Raw genomic sequence first — 19,603 nt, forward strand, 5'->3', positions numbered from 1 at the left:
ATCGCTTGATGTTTCATAAAGAGCACCAAGGAACCACATCAGGAAAGTTTAACTCCTGCACCCCTAACATGCACTATGCTGTTCGGTATTGTCCTCCCTTTGAAGGAAGGCGAAAGGCAAGGAGCCGGGGAGGCACAGTTGTTCCGGGTTTGGGGCTTCCGAGAGCCGAGTTGGGCCGCTGGGACCCGGGTGGAGAAGTCGGGCCGACCAGGCACACGCAGCCCCGCCGGGGGGCAAGTGGTCGGCACGATTCCTTCCTGCCGACTGGGAGGGTCGCAGCTCTGCAGGCGGTTGCGGGCGCCGGGTGAAGCCCAGAGGCGACCGCCGGACGGGTGGAGGCGCGGCTTCCGGCGGCAAGGCACCTCCTGCGGGCGACTCCACTCTTGGAGTGCGGGAGGGGAAAGCCCGGCGCTCCGGCCCAAAGCCGGGCTCCAGGGACGGCCACCCCTCCGCGAGGCCGCGAGTGGGCGGGTCCAGCCCAACCCAGCAACCGCCGAGACTTCCGGTTCCGATGACAGAGGCGCCGGAAGCCAGGGCTCCGGCTGTGGGAAGAGGTGAGAACCGGCTGGCTTCTGGGTGGTGAGGAGCGGGCCCAGGACAAGGGGCGCCGGGCCGGCCAACGGGGGCGCGGGGGACGGGAGCTCCGCCGCGCTCCCAGGCGCTGGGCCTTCTCCGCAGCCCCTCAGGCGCCCGCCCCAGCCTGCCTGTGGGCTTGTTTTCTCCCCAGTCGTCGGCCCGGAGCAGCTGGAGTCCCACAGACTCACAGGACCCTGGAGGAGCCGCCTCTGCCAGGGGAGTCCCTCGAACTGAGAGGACCCGTTCTAGTGCGACCCGGCCGGGTCTGAGGTAACCCGAGGGGGCCAGACGGGGCTTTCAATCAGGGTCTTCTGAAGGATGAGTAGGAGTGTGCCAGTCATTTGCACGTTAATGCAGGCGAAATTCCTAGTAGGAGTTACAGCTTAGGAGTTGCAAATGGTGGGCTTTGTCCTCCAGTTTTGGCTGATGACGAAAGATTTGAAACTTCAACTAGGGATGTATAATGAAGAGAAGGAACGGGGTGATAAGATAGGGTGTCTGGAGTGGGGGTGGAACAGAAGGGTCAACATTAGATACTGTGATGTAGGAGAGCACCTCTGAAGAGACGATGTTGACATTGGACCCTGACAAGGAGCCAGTCATGGGAAGATTTGGGGGAAGAGTGTATCAGGCAGAGGGAACAGCCAGTCACAGGCCCTGAGACAGAAATAAACTCATTGTAGTCAAGGACAGAAAGGAGGCTGGTATGGTTGGAGTATGGGCAGTGAAGGGGAGAGTGGTAGCTGAGCAAGGAGGGATGGTTGGAAGTCAGCTCACATAGAGCCTCGTGGGCCATAAAAAGGAGGTGGGAGGCACCTGGCTGGCTCAGAGGAGCATGTGACTCTTGATCTCAGGGTGGTGAATTCGAGCTCCGTGTTGGGTGTAGAGATTACTAAAAGAAATAAATAAACTAAAAAAAAGGAGGGGATTTTATTCTGAGTACAGTAGGGATCTGTTGGGTTTTAAGAAGAGGACTGGTGGGCAGGGTGGAGACTGGATAGAAGTGAGGGGTGCAGAAGTGTAAGAGTTGGGTCAATGGAAGCTGTCCAGTCCTAGGCATTTTTTTTTAATGTTTGTTTTTTTTATTTTTGAGAGAGAGAGCGAGTGAGCGGGGGAGGTGCAGAAAGAGGGGGTACAGAGGATCTGAAGCAGGCTCTGCGATGTCAGCACAGAGCGAGATGCGGGGCTCGAACCCACAAACTGTGAGATCATGACCTGAACCAAAGTCAGACGCTCAACCCCAGTGCCCCAAGGCTGTCCAGTTCTGTGTCAAATGGCAAAGGGGACCTTTCTGTGTTTTGCATAAGCTTCCCTTCTTCCCTTTTGCCTCAGAAGGGGGCCCTTCTGTTTCAGGATGCTGAAGATTGACTGGGGACAAAACCCATGCATGCCTTAGTGGGGATTTTAATACTTTATTCATGTGTCTTCCTGTCCACCCCCCTGTAGGTTCAAGCTCAGGTCCCCTAGCCCAACGGTTAGGAGATGGATGCACCATTTAATCAGCAAGAATTCACTGAACAGCCACTGTGGACCAGGCCCTGGGCTGGGTGCTGAGGGGAGAAAGAGGACAAGATTGGCCTCCAGCCCTGAGCAGCTCACAGTCTAGTAGGAGACCTGTAAAGAGGCAGTTACTGTGCCACAGTGCTGAGGACTCAGAGGAGTGTGGAATGGGTGTCTTCCACAGAGGTTTGCGAACCAGAAGGAGACACCAGGGGGGATTTCGTCGAGGGCCTTGTGGGGAGCTGGTGATTAAACTGCTTCTTGCAGCCTCCATAGAGAGGAGTGCACAGGGCACTCTGGACACAGGACTAGCTTGTGCAAAGGAAGCGAATGTGTAACTACACACGGCTTGTGCGTCAAGCCAGGCAGTGTTGAGTCAAGGGGTGACAGGGTCTGATGTGTTGTTTGAAGGGATCGTCCTAGTGGATCGTTTCTGTACATGTGAGACCTTGGGGAGGAGGGCTGGAAATGGACATGAAATTCCACTGGATTCATCATGAAGCTTGTCAAAGACAAACTCACACTCATCCATCCTAGTGCCTGGTGAACATGACCGACTGTGGTTGAGGCAGAGTGGCTCACCGTGGACACACTGAATTAGCCTCCTGGGCTTTTGGGTAGAATACTTGCATGCAGTTCTGTTTTCCTGGCTTATTTATTTTATTTTAGATTTTACTGAGTTCATCAGACTCCTCACTTCGTTATACATTTAACTGGTTCAGGCAGGGCCTCTATCTCTTTTGTATTTATTTATGTATTCCCTTTTATCCCCTTTCCTTCCTTCTCCCCCCCACCCTCCGCCCACAGGAAACCACCCTGCTATGTTTAGTGTAAATCCTTTTATTTGCCTGTGTCCTTGGTTGTACGCATAGATTTTTAAAAAAAATTTTTTTTAATGTTTATTTGTTTTTGAGAGAGACAGAGACAGAATGTGAGTGGGTTAGGGGCGGAGAGAGAGGGAGACACAATCTGAAGCAGGCTCCAGGCTCTGAGCTGTCAGCACAGAGCCTGACATGGGGCTCGAACTCACAAGCTGTGAGATCATGACCTGAGCCGAAGTCAGACGCTCAATGCTCAACCGACTCCGCCACCCAGGCGTCCCCATAGATTTTTAATTTACATAAATGGTATTCTGCCTAGAGTTCCTTGTTTCTTTTTTCCCCTTCAGGGCTGTGTCTTTGGGATTTTATTGATGATCCTGTGAGTATCTCTGAGGTGGCTTCTAAATGCTAACCAGGTTTCCATAGATGCATCTCCCATATTTTACTTCCTTGACTTATCAGCGCCTCCCCCCTCCAGTGCCTCTCATTGTGGCTCCTAGATTGTCTTCCACTTCCTGCCACAACACACAGTGCTGGGGTGAAAATCCTTGTACCCAACTCCTCCCTCAGCTTTTTGATACAATTTCGAGATGTTGACTTGGGCTTCCCTTAGATAATCCTGGCCTCGGTTGGTGTCCCACAGGGTTAGACTTGTTTGACCTCGGTGAGATCCTGACCTTTCTTGAGCTATATTTGTTTTTGGTAGATTGTGATCCTAGTTGGTTCCCCAACTCTTGGCAAACATTCTTTTGTGGTGCCATCTTTCCTAGTTGATCATCTCACAGGCTGTGTGGTTGGTTTTCTGTTGCTTGGTGTCATTAATCATTGCTGTGCACTCATTCCAGCCACAGATACTGGCTGCTTTCCTCTCCTGGTGAGATGGCGGCCTGTTTAAGCTGGTTTAAGTGTGATGTGAAGTGCTTCAGAGAAGGGCTCTGGAGCCAGACTGCCTGGCTTCACTTACCAGGTCCTCCCCTTTCTTAGCTTCATGACCTTGGGCAAGTTATTTAATCTTCTGTCATCTGTAAAATGGATCTAATAACTAGACCTACTTCATGGTGTTTTGATAAGAATTAAATCCGGGGCGCCTGGGTGGCTCAATTGCTTAAGTGTCTGACCTTTGATTTTGGCTCAGGTTATGATCTCATGGTTGGTTGTGAGATTGAGCCCTGTGTCGGGTTCTGGCTAACAGTGCAGAGGCTGCTTAGGATTCTCTCTCTCTGCCCCTGCCCCCCCTCAAAATAAATAAATAAACATAAAAAAAAAACAAACTAAATTAGTTAATGCACGCAAAGTCGTTAGAACAGTGCCTGGCACATGTTAAGCCCCTATGAAACATTATTAGTAGGAGTAATAATAATTATTACCATTTCAGACAGGAGTCCCTGGTATATTTTGCCCATATGGCTCATATTCAGTTGTAGGGTATTTGCCCAGGGGGCATGAGGAGGGAGGCATGACCTCTGTACATCACAATTATGATTACAAATTCTAGTGTGATGACATCAGCCATAAGGATAGAGGGCAAAACCACATCTCTAGGCCCTGGTTGCCATTTCCCCATCACTCATCCCTTGTCTGCGAAGGAGGGGGCTACAGGCTGGGCCAAGATGATGAGGCCAGGGCTGGCACTGCCGGTGTGAATGGGGAGTCTCGTGAAACCGGGAGCATCCCGACGGTCCCCTCAGCCATGGGATTCTTGTGTGTTACTCTGGACCATTCTTTGAGAGAATGGACAGCTGGCTAGATTTGAACATTCAAGAGAGCCCTTTCCTTTCAAATCCATTGGATGGAACGATAGGGAGGGAACTCTGTCACTGACATTTTGAGGACTATCCATGTGGTCAGCATCAAAAGCTGCTCTGGAATAGAGGGGAGTTGTGGGCCCAGGGTGGAAGGGACTGAGGAAGACACCTTGGTGGTGGTATAAGAAAAGTCAGCTTTCTTTTAATGGTATAATGAGAAGGGAGGGAAGAAGATGAGAGATGTTCTAGTCCAATGGGGGAGGCAGGCCCTCAAACACCCAGTTTACTCAAATATCTCACATTATCTGGTGATCCAAACTGAAATTCAAGGGGGCCATGTGGGAGTTGAGGGAGCCGAGCAGCAGTAAGCTAGGGATGGCTGCTGGAGGAGGTGATCTCTGAGCTGCCTCAGAAAGGATGAGCCAGCTTCTCAAGCAGTGACGACTGAGGGCTAATAGCATGCCCGGGAGCAGAAGCAGCACGGAGCCTGGAGGGAGCAAGGGTTCAGGCTGGCTGGACACAGGCTGCCTGTCTGTGGGTGAGCAGCAAGGGCTGCTGAATATGCTTTGCTGAGGCAAAGCCCATCAGGCCCACGTGGTGGACAGTTGTTCTTTAGGCTGCATTTTCAGTTATCAGCCATTCGAGGACTGCCTTTGTGGCTTCTATCACTGCGGTATGTGGAAAACCAAGTCCACTAGCCAAAGAGAAGGCACTTATGATGAATATATAAAAATACATGAAATATGAAAATAGGCAGCATCTGTATGTATTTCTACTAGATAGTATTGTCTGCTGAAGGCTCTGGGAGTCCTGCTCTTTCTTCTGATTAAAAAGAGATGAACAAAGGGGCACCTGGGTGGCTCAGTCAGTTGAGTGGCTGACTTTGGCTTCAGGCCATGATCTTGCAGTCCGTGGGTTTGAGCCCCACGTCGGGGTCTATGCTGACAGCTCAGAGCCTGGAGCCTGTTGTGGATTCTGTGTGTGTGTGTGTGTGTGTGTGTGTGTGTGTGTGTGTGTGTCTCAAAAGTAAATAAACATTAAAAAAAAATTTAAAAGAAAAAAGAGATGAACAAGGATTATAGAATGAAAAGAGTTGAAAACAGTAATTTTGTCACCATGATTCAGAAAACCTGTCCTTATGCTTGCCTGGACCCCCCCCACAGGGCCCCCTGGCTGGAGTGATGGGCACTGTGGACTCCTATTTGAAGCTGGGAATTTCTGAGCATTGATAAATGACATGGGTGTGGCGAGGGGGATCTGGGAGCCCTCCCTACCACGCCCCCCCCCCAGCCCAGGTGGGGCCTGATGCAGCGGACCCCTTCCGCCCACAGGCAGAGGCCACCATGGAGCAGTGTGCGAGTGTGGAGAGAGAGGTGGACAAGGTCCTGCAGAAGTTTCTGACCTACGGGCAGCACTGTGAGCAGAGCCTGGAGGAGCTGCTACACTACGTGGGCCAGCTGCGGGCTGAGCTGGCCAATGCAGGTGGGTGTCCCCCGTGAGAGCCCCATGTCTGCCTCCGGGGGGAGCCTAGGAGACCTCAGGGGTGCTTGGTGACAGGCTTCTAGAAGGATGATGGTTTGTGGACGTCAGTACATGGATCCCTAGGCCTCCTTGAAGGATAATGGAAGTCATTCTGAGCTATTTCATTTTTTTTTTTTTTTTTTTTAATTTTTTTTTTTCAACGTTTATTTATTTTTGGGACAGAGAGAGAGACAGAGCATGAACGGGCGAGGGGCAGAGGGAGAGGGAGACACAGAATGGGAAACAGGCTCCAGGCTCTGAGCTATCAGCCCAGAGCCCGACGCGGGGCTCAAACTCACGGACCGCGAGATCGTGACCTGGCTGAAGTCGGACGCTTAACCGACTGCGCCACCCAGGCGCCCCCATTCTGAGCTATTTCAAAAGTCCCAACAGAAGTTACTAATTTAGGGGTGCCTGGGTGGCTCAGTCAGTTAAGTGTCCAAATCTTGATTTCAGCTCAGGTCATGATCTCAGGGTCATGTGATCAGGCCATGTGTGGGGCTCCGTGCTGGGCGCAGAGCCTGCTTGATTCTCTCTGTCACTCTCTACCTCCCCCACTTGCTTTCTTCTTTCAAAAAAAAGACATTTTGGGGTAGTTTCAAATTTACAGAAAAGTTCCAGGAATAGTATAAAGAACTCATATATACTCTTCATCCAAATTTACAAACTGTGGATATGATTGCCAGATTTGCTTTATCACTTCTCTTGCATACTCTTACTTTTTCACCATTTGAAAGTAAGTTGCAGATCTCAAACCACTTGGCCCCTAAACTTTCGGTGTGTATTTCCTAAGGTCAAGGGTATTCTTTTACATAAGTACAGTGTAATTATTAAAATCAATAAGTTAAATATTAATACAATGTGATGGCCTAATGAATTCAGCTCATACTTTGATTTTATCATTGTCCGATGGTTTTCATAAAACCTTTTAATTTTATCCCCCATTCCAGGATCATGCACTACATTGTTTCCCATGTCTAATCTTTGTTTTTTCTTTTTTAATTTTATGTTTTAATTTTATTAAATTTATTTATAAATTTATTTATAAATTTATTAAAATTTATTAATTAAATTTTCATTTAATGTTATTTTTGAGAGAGAGAGAGAGGGAGACAAAGCACAAGTGGGGGAGGGGCAGAGAGAGAGGGAGATATAGAATCCGAAGCAGGCTCCAGGCCCTGAGCTGTCAGCACAGAGCCCGACAGGGGGCTTGAACCCACAAACCATGCAATCCATGACCTGAGCCGAAGTTGGACACTTATCCGACTGAGCCACCCAGGCACCCCATAATCTTTGGTTTTTTAAACCTGGGACATTTCTTTTACTTGGTCTTTGTCTTTCAGGACATTTGACATTTTTGAAGAATTAAGGCTAGGGGCACCTTGATGGCTCAGTCGGTTAAGTTGTCTGTCCGACTTCGGCTCAGGTCATGATCTCGTGGTTCATGGGTTCAAGCCCCCCAGCGGGCTCTGTACTGATAGCTCAGAGACTGGTGCCTGCTTCAGATTCTGTGTCTCCCTCTCTCTCTGCCCCTGCCCTGCTCTTGCTCTGTTTCTCTCTGTCTCTCAAAAATACTAAATGTTATAAAAATTTTTTTTGAAACACTAAGGCTAATGGTCTTGCAGAATATCTCTTGGTTTGGACTTGTCTGCTGTTTCCTCCTCAGTCAGATTTTACATCTTGGGTAGCAGTACTTAAGAAGCAGTATGGTTCTCAGTGCATCATATCAGGAGGTACAAGGTGTCAGCTTGTTCCATGATTGGTGATGTGAACTTTGATTACTTGGTTAAGAAGGGTCCACCAGGTTCCCTCCCTCCCCTTACCCCCCTCTCCCTGTAAGGGTAATATTTCTCACCAGTTAATTAGTAAGAAATTTGAGGAGAGATGCTTTGAGTCTGTGTAAATGTCCTGAGCGTTATCATATGTCAGCCCACTAACTTTAGTGTCCATTGAAGTTTCTTGCCTTTAATTAGTTATTACAAAGCTGGTTGCAACATGGGTGACTTTTTCTGCTCTGTCATTCCTTACATACATTTGAGTCTTGAACGACACAGATTTGAACTGTGAGGGTCCACTTACATGCAGATTTGTTTTTCCATAAATACAGTACAGTACTATAAATATATTTCTTATTCTGTATGATTTTCTCAATGACATTTTCTTTTTCCTAGCTTTATTGTAAAAATACAGTACATAATACCTGACATACAAAATATGTGTCAATTGACTGTTTATGTTATTGGTAAGGCTTCCAGTTAACAGTAAGCTATTTGTAGTTAAGTTTTTGGGGAATCAAAAGTTAGGGCTGCCTGGCTGGTTCAGGGGATAGAGCATGCGACTGTTGATCTTGGAGTCATGACTTTGAGCCCCACATTGGGCACAGAGATTAATTAAAAATTTTTTTAAAAAATGGGCTAAATGGGCAAGGGGCATTAAGGAGGACACTTGTTGGAATGAGCACTGGGTGTTATATGTAAGTGGTGAATCACTAAATTCTATTCCTGGGGGAAAAAAAAAGAGATGGGTCACCTGGGTGGCTCAGTTGGTTGAGTGTCCGACTTCTGCTTGGGTCATGCTCTTGTGATTTGTAAGTTTGAGCCCCACATTGGGCTGCTATCAGTCCAGAGCCCACTTCAGATCCTCTGTCCCCCTCTGTCTGCCCACCCCCCACCTCAAAAATAAACACTAAGAAAAAGAAAAACTAAAAAAAAAAAAAAAAAAGCTAAAGCTATAAACCTTCAAATAAACTTTTTAAAAGGGGGGTGGGGGGGCGCCTGGGTGGCGCAGTCGGTTAAGCGTCCGACTTCAGCCAGGTCACGATCTCGCGGTCCATGAGTTCGAGCCCCGCGTCAGGCTCTGGGCTGATGGCTCAGAGCCTGGAGCCTGTTTCCGATTCTGTGTCTCCCTCTCTCTCTGCCCCTCCCCCGTTCATGCTCTGTCTCTCTCTGTCCCAAAAATAAATAAACGTTGAAAAAAAATAAATAAATAAAAAATAAAAGGGGGGTGGGTGCCTGGGTGGCTCAGTCAGTTAAGCATCTGATTCTTGATCTTGGCTCAGGTCATGATCTCACAGTTTGTGAGTTTGAGCCCCACATTTGGCTCTGCGCTTATGGTGAGGAGCCTGCTTGGGATTCTCTCTCTCTCTCTCTCTCTCTCTCTCTCTCTCTCTCTCTCTCTCTCCCTCTCTCCCCCCCCCACCCCCTCTGTTTCCTCCTCCTCCTCCTCCCCTGTCTCCCACTTGTGCACTCTGTCTCTCTAAAATACAAAATTAAATGGGGCTCCTGGGTGGCTCAGTCAGTTGAGCGTCCACCTTCGGCTCAGGGCATGATCTTGCGGTCCATGAGTTCAAGCCCTTCATCAGGCTCTGTGCTGACAGCTTAGAGCCTGGGGCCTGATTCAGATTCTGTGTCTCCCTCTCTCTCTGCCCCTCCCCTGCTTGTGCTCTTTCTCTGTCTCAAAAATAAACATTAAAAACATTTTTTTAATAAAAAATTAAAAACAAATATTATACACAGATTTTTGACTGCATGGGGTCAGCGCCTTTAAGTCCTGTGTTGCTCAAGAGTCCACTGTATTCATTGGCATTCAGCTTTCCTTTTTCCCTTACTTACTTACTTACTTACTTACTTACTTACTTATTTATTTATTTATTTATTTATTTATTTATTATTAGCTCACACCTCATAGATTCTTATTTTATTCGATGGGCTATAATCCATTACTGTTACTATTTATTTTGATGCTTAAATTGTCTTTGACCAGAGGTCACCCAATTCCTATGTCCTTTTTTTTTTAATTGAGCTGTAATTTAAGTTTCATTCTTTTTTTTTTTTTTAAACATTTTTTGTTTATTTTTTGAGAGAGAGACAGAGTGTGAACAGGGAGGAGCAGAGAGAGAAGGAGACACAGAATTCGAAGCAGGCTCCAGGCTCTGAGGTGTCAGCACAGAGCCTGACATGGGGCTCGAACTCACAAAACATGACATGACCTGAGCCAAAGTCAGACGCTTAACTGAGCCACTCAGGTGCCCCTTAAGTTTCATTCTTTTAAAGTGTGCAATTCAGTGGTTGTTAGTGTATTTACACGGCTGTACCATCACTACCACTATCTAATTTCAGAATTTTCATCACCCCAAAAACGAATCCTACCCACCAACAATCACTCCATTTCTCCCCTTCTTTCACATCCTGCAGCCACTTACCTACTTTGTCTCCACGGATTACCTATCCAAGATACTTCGTACAAATGCATTCCTACAGTATGTGGCCTTTATGTCTGGCTTCTTTCACTTAGTATAATGTTTTCAAGGCTCAGACATGTTACAGTATTAATCAGTACTTGCATTTTTTTTTCTATGCTGGGTCATGTGGCAACTCTCTGTTAACTTTTTGAGGAACTGGCAGACTGTTTTCCAAAGGTAGCTGCAACATTTTGCCTTCCCACCAGCAATGTATGTGGGTTCCAATTTCCTCCTATCTTCATCAATACTTACTTTTACCTGTTTTTTTGATTATGGCCATCCTAGTGAGTATGAAGTGATATCTTACTGTGGTTTTGCTTTGCATTTCCCTACTGACTCATGATGCTGAGCATCTTTTCATGTGCTTCTTGAACATTTATCTTCATTAGAGAAATGTCTCCTTAATTGTTTCCCATTTTTAAATTGGCTCTCTTTATTGTTGAGTTGTACAAGTTCTTTATATATTCTTAAAACAATTTTTTTAATGTTTTTATTTTATTTTTGAGAGAGACAGAGTGTGAGTGGGGGGAGGGGCAGAGAGAGAAGCAGACACAGAATCTGAAGCAGGCTCCAGGCTCTGAGCTGTCAGTAGAGAGCCTGATGTGGGGCTCGAACTCACAAATGGTGAGCCGAAGTCGGACACCCAACTGACTGAGCCATCCAGACGCCCCTATATGTTAACAGTAGACTCTTAGTGGATATATGTGTGTGTGTGTGTGTGTGTGTACACACACACACACACACACACACATATATATATATATATATATATTTAAGTTTATTCATTTATTTTGAGAGAGAGTGGGGGAGAGGGGCAGAGAGAAAGGGGGAGAGAGAATCCCAAGCAGGCCCCACACAGTCATTGCAGAGCCCTACGCAGGGCTCAATCTCATGAACCATGAAATCATGACCTGAGCCTAAATTGAGAGTCTAAAGCTTAACTGACTGAGGGGCGCTTGGGTGGCTCAGTTGGTTGAGCGCCCAGCTTTGGCTCAGGTCATGATCTTGTGGTTAACGAGTTCGAGCCCCACGTTGGGCTCTGTACTGACAGCTCAGAGCCTGGAGCCTGCTTTGGATTCTGTGTCTCCCTCTCTCTCTGCACACCTGCACACCGCCTTCCGCCCCCCCCCCCCCCCCAATTGCACTCTGTCTCTGTCTCTCTCAAAAATAAACATAAAAAAAATTTAAAGCTTAACTGACTGAGCCACCCAGGCACTTGTCATGTCTTTTCACTTTTTTGATAGTATCCTTTGAAGCATAAATTTTTTTTTATGTTTATTTACTTTTGAGAGAGACAGAGACAGAGGGGGAGGGGCAGAGAGAGAGGGAGGCAAAATACAAAGCAGGCTCCAGGCTCTGAGCTGTCAGCACAGAGCCCAATGCAGGGCTCGAACCCATGAACTGTGAGGTCATGACCTGAGCCAAAGTCAGACACTTAACTGACTGAGCCACCCAGGTGCCTTGAAGCATAAAATTAAAAAAAAAAATTTTTTTTAATGTTTTTATTTATTTTTGACAGAGAGAGAGAGCATGAGTAGGGGAGGGGCAGAGAGAGAGGGAGACAGAATCTGAAGCAGGCTCCAGGCTCTGAGCTGTCAGCACAGAGCCTGACACGGGGCTAGAACTCCTGAACCATGAGATCATGACCTGAGCTGAAGTCTGATGCTTTACCGACTAAGCCACCCAGGCACCCCTGAAGCATAAAATTTTTAATATTGACAAAGTCTAGTTTATTTTTTCTTGGGCTACACAATAAGATAGTTCCTGGAATCAGTAATTTCTTTCTACAAGGAGACTGGTTCTTTTGGTGGAAAATGGTAGTTGGAAAGCAAGATCTGTGTTGTTACTGAGGGGTTATATCTGTTTTTTTAGCAGACAGATCTTTGTATGTTGCAGGCCATGGGTTTGTGCGGATACCTCTGATTTCAATCCAATATCCAGGGTTCTTCCTAGGCTTCCCCCATCCATAGCCAAATCTCTTTTCTGCATCCGTGAGAAGCCTGACTCCGAACAACATCAATAAATTTCTCATCTGCTTGATTTCTGTGGTACATAGAAAGTATTTTCAGAATTGCTACACTAGTAGCACTGAGAAAAACAAATGTATAGAGTTTGTTTTCTTTTTGTCTTTTTTTTTTTTTTTTTTTTAAAGAAAGCATGCACATGGAAAAAGACTAAGGTCAGAAAAGCTTACAGTGAAAAGTGAGTCTCCCTTTCACCCTTGATTCCCAGTGTCTGTGTGCTTCTCTCCCAAGTCAAGCCCTGTCCCTGGTTTCTCAGGTGCCCTTCTAGACAGCATCTGGGTGCCCATATAGGTGGCATGTGTGTCTATTCCCCCTCTTTTTTTTTTTTTTTTTCCAAACGCAAAAAGGGTAGAATAAAGTACATGCTTTCCCGTACCTTGCTTTCCTAGTTTGTCTTGGGGAATGTTCTGTATTAGTACATAGAATTCTGCCTCATCCTTGTACCTTTTGGCTTCCCATTCCATCATATGGTTGTGCCATGCTATAACAAATGCCCTTGACTTTGATGGCATGTTAACTGTGTGCAGTAGAATGGTTTCCTTCTGTGGGTCTGAAACTCTTGTACACTGTGCTGTTGGTTAACAGATGGTGATGGCTGCCGTAGCGTCTTTACACGGAGACTGTGTTTTCTCAGATGGGGATTTGTCAGGGCTCGTAGTTGTCCGTGGGTCCTTGGGCAGGGAAGATTTGGGGATTTCAGGTTAAAAGGCTTTGGTTTTGGGGCACCTTGCTGGCTCAGTTGGTAGAGCATGTGACTCTCGATCTTGGGATCGTGAGTTCAAGCCCCACGTTGGGCCTAGAGCTTACTTTAAAAAAACACAAAAAGGGTTTGGTTTCCTAAAAGCTGTTGCTTTGTCCTAACAGGAATGTGGCCAGGGAATGTGCAGAGTGTGGCCCTCTGTGACCTGAATGGAGCAGAATATGAGAGATGAGTGGCAAGCTGGGGTTGGGGCAGGTGGCACTGATGTCAGAGTGGAATGCAGTCCTGCCCCATCTCCCCAGCATAGGAGGGTGGCCCATCCACTGCCTCCTGTCTGTATTTGTCAGGATACATTCAGTTACAGGTGACAACCCTGGGGGTGCTGGGGTGGCTCAGCGGGTTGAGGGTCCGACTCTTGACTTTGGCTCAGGTCATGATCTCACGGTTTGTGAGTTTGAGCTACTCATCGGACAGTGTGGAGCTTGCTTGGGATTTCATCCCCTCTCTCTCTGTCCCTCCCCTGCTCACACACACACTGTCTCTCTCAAAAACAAACAGAAACCAAAAACAAGTGACAGAAACTCAGCTCAGACCAGCTTAAACCAACAGGTGGGGGTCGGGAAGACTGGATTTATGGATTTGGGTCACTGAAATGTCCAGGCTCAGCTGCGTCCAGGTGCTCACGTGATCCGCTCAGTGTATGCTGGCTTCATACTCGGAGCACTGCTCCTCTGAGGTAGTCACAGTGCTCCAGAAGCTCCAGTTCCCATCGTGATTGTTCAGCATCTTAGCAGAATGCATCTCTCTTCCAGGGCGTCTGGTCTTGGAGTTGAGACACTCCCCGACCTTCTTGGGTCATGTTTCTTTCCCTGACCCAAGGTGCTGCTGCCTAAAGAAGGCGCATCGATGCTGGGCTGGAGGAGGGGTCTGAAAACCATTGCAGGCCTGGGGGCATGAGCCAGAAATATCCTTGCGCTTCCCTGGCAGTATCCTCTGGGTTGATAAAAGGCACGAACACAGGGATAGTGCCTTGTTGTTCAAAGCCTTCTCACATGTGGTATCTTACACAAGACCATAAAGAGCCCTCAGGTGTGGTGGTGGTTTTACATCTGTCATTGCTGTCGCCTGGCAAGCTCCTGCCTCAGCTTCCTCAGCTACAGGACGGGATATTCATAGTGCCCACTGCAGAGCACGGTGGTGAGGATTAAATGAGCTAAAATTAAGGGCTTACCCACAGGAAGTCCCAAATCATCTACATTTCACAGCAGCGTACAGGGCCGGCATTGTCACACCATTTTACAGGTGAGGAAATGAACCGAGAGATGAACCCACTTGGCCCACTTGACCAGCTCCAAGGCATGCAGTTACAAAGTGGCAGGACGTGGGACAGAAGCTGAGATCTTTACTCGGGAGTTCAGGGCTTCCTCCCGGGCCTCCAGGCTGGTGTTTAGAGGAAGCAGGGATAAGGTATGCTCCTCTGTGTCCTGCCTCACTGCCGGTATTTCCCTGCAGCCCTCCAGGGGACCCCTCTCTCTGCCACCCTCTCCCTGGTGATGTCCCAGTGCTGCCGGAAGATCAAAGACACTGTGCAGAAACTGGCTTCGGACCACAAGGACATTCACAGCAGCGTCTCTCGAGTGGGCAAAGCCATCGACAGGGTGAGCCTGCGGGCATCCCTGGGCTGGGGGTGGGGATGCCCTGGAGCTAGTGTGTCGGGCTCGGTGGGAGGTGGGAAAGTGAGCGTGAGCAGCACGGATGCTGAGTCACCGAGCCCTGTCTCTTGTCCTCGTCAGAACTTTGACTCTGAGATCTGTGGTGTCGTCTCCGACGCAGTGTGGGACTCACGGGAGAAGCAGCAGCAGATCCTACAGATGGCCATCGTGGAGCACCTGTACCAGCAGGGCATGCTCAGTGTTGCCGAGGAGCTGTGCCAGGTAACGGCCTGGCCCGGACGGTGCTGGCACCTGCCCGTTCTGCTCCCGCTTGATAGTTGTCTTTATGTCAGGTTCCTGTTATTCTTTACAGAAGTTCGTTTTAGAAAGGAAATCATTTCCCCTGCCTAAATAGAAGGTAGCTCTAAACACATATATGATGGAAAGTGAAGTCATGAAGTCAGAACTTCTAGCTAGAGCTGGTTGCCTGCCAGTGTTCTGAGTTGAGGCCCAATAGCCCTTTCTTAAATAGACAGGTTAGTGAAATGACAAAGTAGCACTTGTTAGGTGTTAAAAACACACAAACAGTAAAAGGATGCTTTCCCTAATGTAATCAAGAGGACTGAAGAGGAACAATGCTCTCACCATGCTATTCCACGCAGGTCTCAGACCCTGGGGCTGGGGCGGGTGTGTAGTCTGCGCCCTGGGAGGCCAGCATGTAACGCTCAGCCTTATAGAACTGAAATGTTCTGAACTGAATGTCCAGCGATGGGACTGCGCTCTCCCCCCACAGGAATCCACCCTGAATGTGGACTTGGACTTTAAGCAACCCTTCCTGGAGCTGAATCGAATCCTGGAAGCTCTGCACGAACAAGACCTAGGGCCGGCGTTGGAGTAAGTTAGTCCTTAGATGGGCCAGAGGGGCACAGGGCATGTCTGTGGTCTCCGTGTCACCCAGTGTACTTGACATGACTCCAGCCCTGTGTCATGGGCCTCACTTAGGCTTTTGAAGCCCATCTCAGTCCCAGCTCTCCCAGGACCCCTCTCGTACCCCACCGGCTCCCTTTTTTCCCAGGTGGGCCATCTCCCACAGGCAGCGTCTGCTCGAGCTCAACAGTTCCCTGGAGTTCAAGCTGCACCGACTGCACTTCATCCGGCTCCTGGCGAGCGGCCCCGAGAAGCAGCTAGAGGCCCTCAGCTATGCCCGGCACTTTCAGCCATTTGCACGGCTGCACCAGCGAGGTACGCGCTCAGGGTGCCAGGGGGGTGCTGCTGGACCCCGGCAGGTGTCAGCATGGGTCAGGCTGTTGGGCTGCTGGTCCCTGCCCCACCTGAGGGGCTGCATGTAACCAGGATGCCGTTTCCCAGCGTGAGAACTCTGACCGCTCCCTCACTGTCTCTGAGGTGAACTCCGAACTCAAGGCTCTTCCTCTGCATCTACCTCTGCCATCATCTCAGACCACTCTGGTCCCTGACACCTGCTCTGTGCCACACCCACACTCAGCAGGGCGGGTCTGTGTGTGCCCGGGACACGCACGCCCTCATGCTGCCTGGCCTCAATACAGGCCTCCCACCTAGGAGAATCCCACTCCTTCCTGGCACGTCCTCCACAGCTTTCTTCATGAACCTTCTGTCACACCAGCGTTTCCACACCTTAGTCATTTGAGCCTCACTTTCCAGATGTTCCCTGCTAGTAACCATCCCTACCATTGGTCCCTTTTTTCTTTAGCTCTGTTTCTGTCTACTTATCACCTCACATTTTATTTGTGAAATTATGAAAACCAGGCACTGTTAATAAATCTAGATACCACCTGGAAGTTTTTTTAACAGGGAGAGTAGCTAGTGTTGGGGTAAGAGAAACGTGAGGGAGACTCCCTCTTCATTGTGCACTTGAAAGGATGGGCAGCGAAGTCACACTCTCCTGATTGCCTTGCGAGGATGCTTCTTTGCCCCACACATGAAGAGGCTCCGCCTCCACATGGGACTTTAGGGAAAACTGGTTTTGCCCGAGGGCATCTCATCGCCCCCTCAGCCTGTTCAGGGCCCTGGGCACTGCGGGGCTCAGTCTGCTCTCCAGCCCGTGCACCCAGATCTGTGCCCTGCTCCCCAGCCCGTGCACCAACCTGTGCCCTGCTCACCTTGTAGAAATCCAGGTGATGATGGGCAGTCTGGTGTACCTGCGGCTGGGCTTGGAGAAGTCGCCCTACTGCCACCTTCTGGACAACAGCCACTGGGCAGAGATCTGCGAGACCTTTACCCGGGATGCCTGTTCCCTGCTGGGGCTCTCGGTGGAGTCGCCCCTCAGCGTCAGGTACAGGCAGCCCTGTGGGGGCAGCGCCAGCGGGAGGGTTTCCAGGGAAACAGTTTGCCGAGGCCAGTCATGTGCCAGGGATGGTGCTTGGTTCTCTCAAACCTAAACTGGCTCTTTCAGTCATTCCTCCAGGTAGGAGTTACCTGTTCTTACAGGTGGAGAAGCTGAGATCAGGAAGAGTTGTGGCCTGATGTCACTGCAAGGTCAGGGGCAGGGTCAACGTTCCCCTTCTGTAAGGTCTTTGGAATGAGGTCTCTGTCTTGCCTGCACCTCACCCCTGAATTATCACAAGACCGCCTGCAGCCTGTCCTCTCAACCTCATATCTCAAACCACGTCCCTTCAGGGAGATTTCAAAGTGGCTGAGTAACATGTATTGAGACTTTTCCCTTGGAAGACTCCTTTACAGTAATGTTCTCATGACTCCCCAAGGTCGTGAGTTGCAGGTGGATATCCTCATTTTACAGATGAGAAAACACACAGGCTCGACGCACAAATGAACTTGCTCAGGGCGTCACAGACCCCAGAACCCCAGACTGTACCACAACGGATAGCGTCACGGTGCCATTTTATTTAGACTGGTTGTGGAGTCTCCTACCCCTCCCCTCCGCTCCCCAGGGTGAAGGATTCACGTTATAGAACAGTGTTTCCCAGCAGGGACACCAGTGGCACTTCAGGATGGTTCTGTAGTGCACGATTTCCCTGAGCATCATAGGTATTTAGCACCCGAGGCGCCAGCCAGTCGACTCCCCACCCCTGCCTGAGTCACTGTGAGATCTGAGTCTTCCCCCCGTTTCCAAGTGATGACAACCATGTAGACAACCAGTCAGAGGTGCATTATGACAACAGAGCAGGGGAGACAGGCAGGCTGGGGCCCCTGCAAACCGATCACTGTCCCTAACACAGCAATGACATTCCAGTAGTTGGACGAGCAGGGATCTGCCCCCTAGATCTTCCTTTTGTCTCTCCCATAGGTTCGCAAACTCAGGGGTGCGTTAGAATGATCCTAGAGTTGGACACACATTAACCACACGTGGCACTTTATGAGCGACCGGCGCGATTTTCAAGGACCAATCTGACCATGTGCCACTTTAGAACCCTGTCCCAGGACACAAGCCAACAACAGTGTGCTGGTGCCTTTGTCCGCTGGGTCCTTGGTCTGGGCCACTGCAGCCCCTGCTCTTTGTTCCGCAGCTTTGCCTCTGGCTGTGTGGCGCTGCCGGTGCTGATGAACATCAAGGCTGTGATTGAGCAGCGGCAGTGCACGGGGGTCTGGAGTCACAAGGATGAGTTACCGGTGAGGCCTGGCGGGGGGGAGGTGTGGGCTGGCGGCAGCACCAGGAAGGGCAGCCGTGGCCAGAAGTGGGGCTCACCCCTCCGTGGTGCCCCCACCCCCAGATCGAGATCGAACTGGGCATGAAGTGCTGGTACCACTCGGTGTTTGCCTGCCCCATCCTACGGCAGCAGACGTCAGATTCCAACCCTCCCATCAAGCTCATCTGCGGCCACGTGATCTCTCGAGATGCGCTCAACAAGCTCATTAACGGTGGAAAGTAAGTTCCCCGGGTTCTACTCCACCTCCCTTTCGCTCTCCTGCTGGCCAGCCCCTGAGACACTCTTTGTTCTCCTCCCTTTGCAGGCTCAAGTGTCCCTACTGTCCCATGGAGCAGAACCCAGCTGACGGGAAACGCATCATATTCTGATACCCGCCTGGGAGGAACTTTGCAAAAGGGGCTTTTCACCCTTGAGCCTTGGTCTTGTCTACGCGGGGGTAGCTGCTGTCTGTGGATTGTGGTTCACTTCAGCGCAAATGGCCGAGTGCCACTCCAGGCAGAGGCCAAGAAGGGAGATGAACCAGTTTGTGCCAGGCAGCTGGCTCCTTGGCCATGACGGTAGGCAGACACTGGCCTCTGCACTCCTGCCGTTTCCCTATCTGTATCTGCCACTGACTTAGTCACAACCAACAGAGAGGCAGAGGACTTGGCAGGCAACACAGACATCTTCCCAGTCCTGGCATCCTGCCCTCAGCCGGGTCGCTGATGGCTACACCCATGCTGTATCTGCTGCTCCAGTGGTACAGCCTCACAACTGTATGTATCCACTTCCCACTGTAAATAGTCAGGTTTGAACTGAATGCCGTGGTTTTATAACTGAGCAAATATATTCACAGGCCTTCTCCTTACTTCACCGACAAGGAATCACTGCACGCCCAATGTACCCAGAGAGAACCCACTTTGCATCCCTGACTGGGTGAAAGGGCCCGGTGATGTCAGACCCCAGGCAAGATGCTTTTACACAAACATGTATAAAGTCTTTTCCTCTCCTTACTAGGAAGCAGTGCGAGGGGAGTTAGGAAGACAAACTGAGTTGACTTACGGGGCTCACAGCTTGTAAAGGAGAGAGCTCAGAATTTAAACCAGATCCGACCCTCAGTCTCAAGCTCTTTTCAGTTTACCCCAGGGCACATGGAGCTTGGTCGCTGTGTGTACCCACGGAGCCCTGTGCTGGGCCTTAG

At 49.4% G+C, this 19,603-nt stretch overlaps 1 protein-coding gene across 4 annotated transcripts; it reads left to right on the forward strand.

Annotated features, from left to right (window-relative positions):
* Positions 1-521: 521 nt before the first annotated feature.
* RMND5B (required for meiotic nuclear division 5 homolog B) lies at positions 522-19,270 on the forward strand. Of its 4 annotated transcripts, XM_086705965.1 has the most exons (11): positions 522-846; positions 2,023-2,262; positions 5,974-6,124; positions 14,640-14,785; positions 14,921-15,061; positions 15,573-15,673; positions 15,855-16,021; positions 16,925-17,090; positions 18,283-18,385; positions 18,487-18,641; positions 18,728-19,270. In XM_086705965.1, exons 3-11 carry the CDS (start codon positions 5,986-5,988, stop codon positions 18,789-18,791), a joined length of 1,182 nt encoding a protein of 393 aa, XP_086562091.1. In that variant the 5' UTR covers positions 522-846; positions 2,023-2,262; positions 5,974-5,985; the 3' UTR covers positions 18,792-19,270. The 4 variants fall into 4 exon arrangements, with proteins under 4 accessions (XP_086562091.1, XP_086562089.1, XP_086562094.1 ...); XM_086705963.1 differs by lacking the exon at positions 2,023-2,262; XM_086705967.1 differs by lacking the exons at positions 522-846; positions 2,023-2,262 and adding an exon at positions 13,292-13,491 and having other exon boundaries at positions 5,988-6,124.
* The last annotated feature ends 333 nt before the right edge of the window (positions 19,271-19,603 follow it).

The sequence above is a fragment of the Puma concolor genome, chromosome A1 (assembly GCF_028749965.1).
Source record: "Puma concolor isolate L17-30 chromosome A1, mPumCon1.1.hap2, whole genome shotgun sequence".
Taxonomy (NCBI): Eukaryota; Metazoa; Chordata; class Mammalia; order Carnivora; family Felidae; genus Puma; species Puma concolor.

Excerpts from the sequence above, each read along its gene's own strand:
- RMND5B (XM_086705965.1), top strand. The coding sequence starts at position 5,986 with ATGGAGCAGTGTGCGAGTGTGGAGAGAGAGGTGGACAAGGTCCTGCAG. Across the intron at positions 16,022-16,924 it reads TGCACGGCTGCACCAGCGAG|AAATCCAGGTGATGATGGGC; the intron begins GTACGCGCTCAG and ends CTCACCTTGTAG. Across the intron at positions 17,091-18,282 it reads GAGTCGCCCCTCAGCGTCAG|CTTTGCCTCTGGCTGTGTGG; the intron begins GTACAGGCAGCC and ends TTTGTTCCGCAG.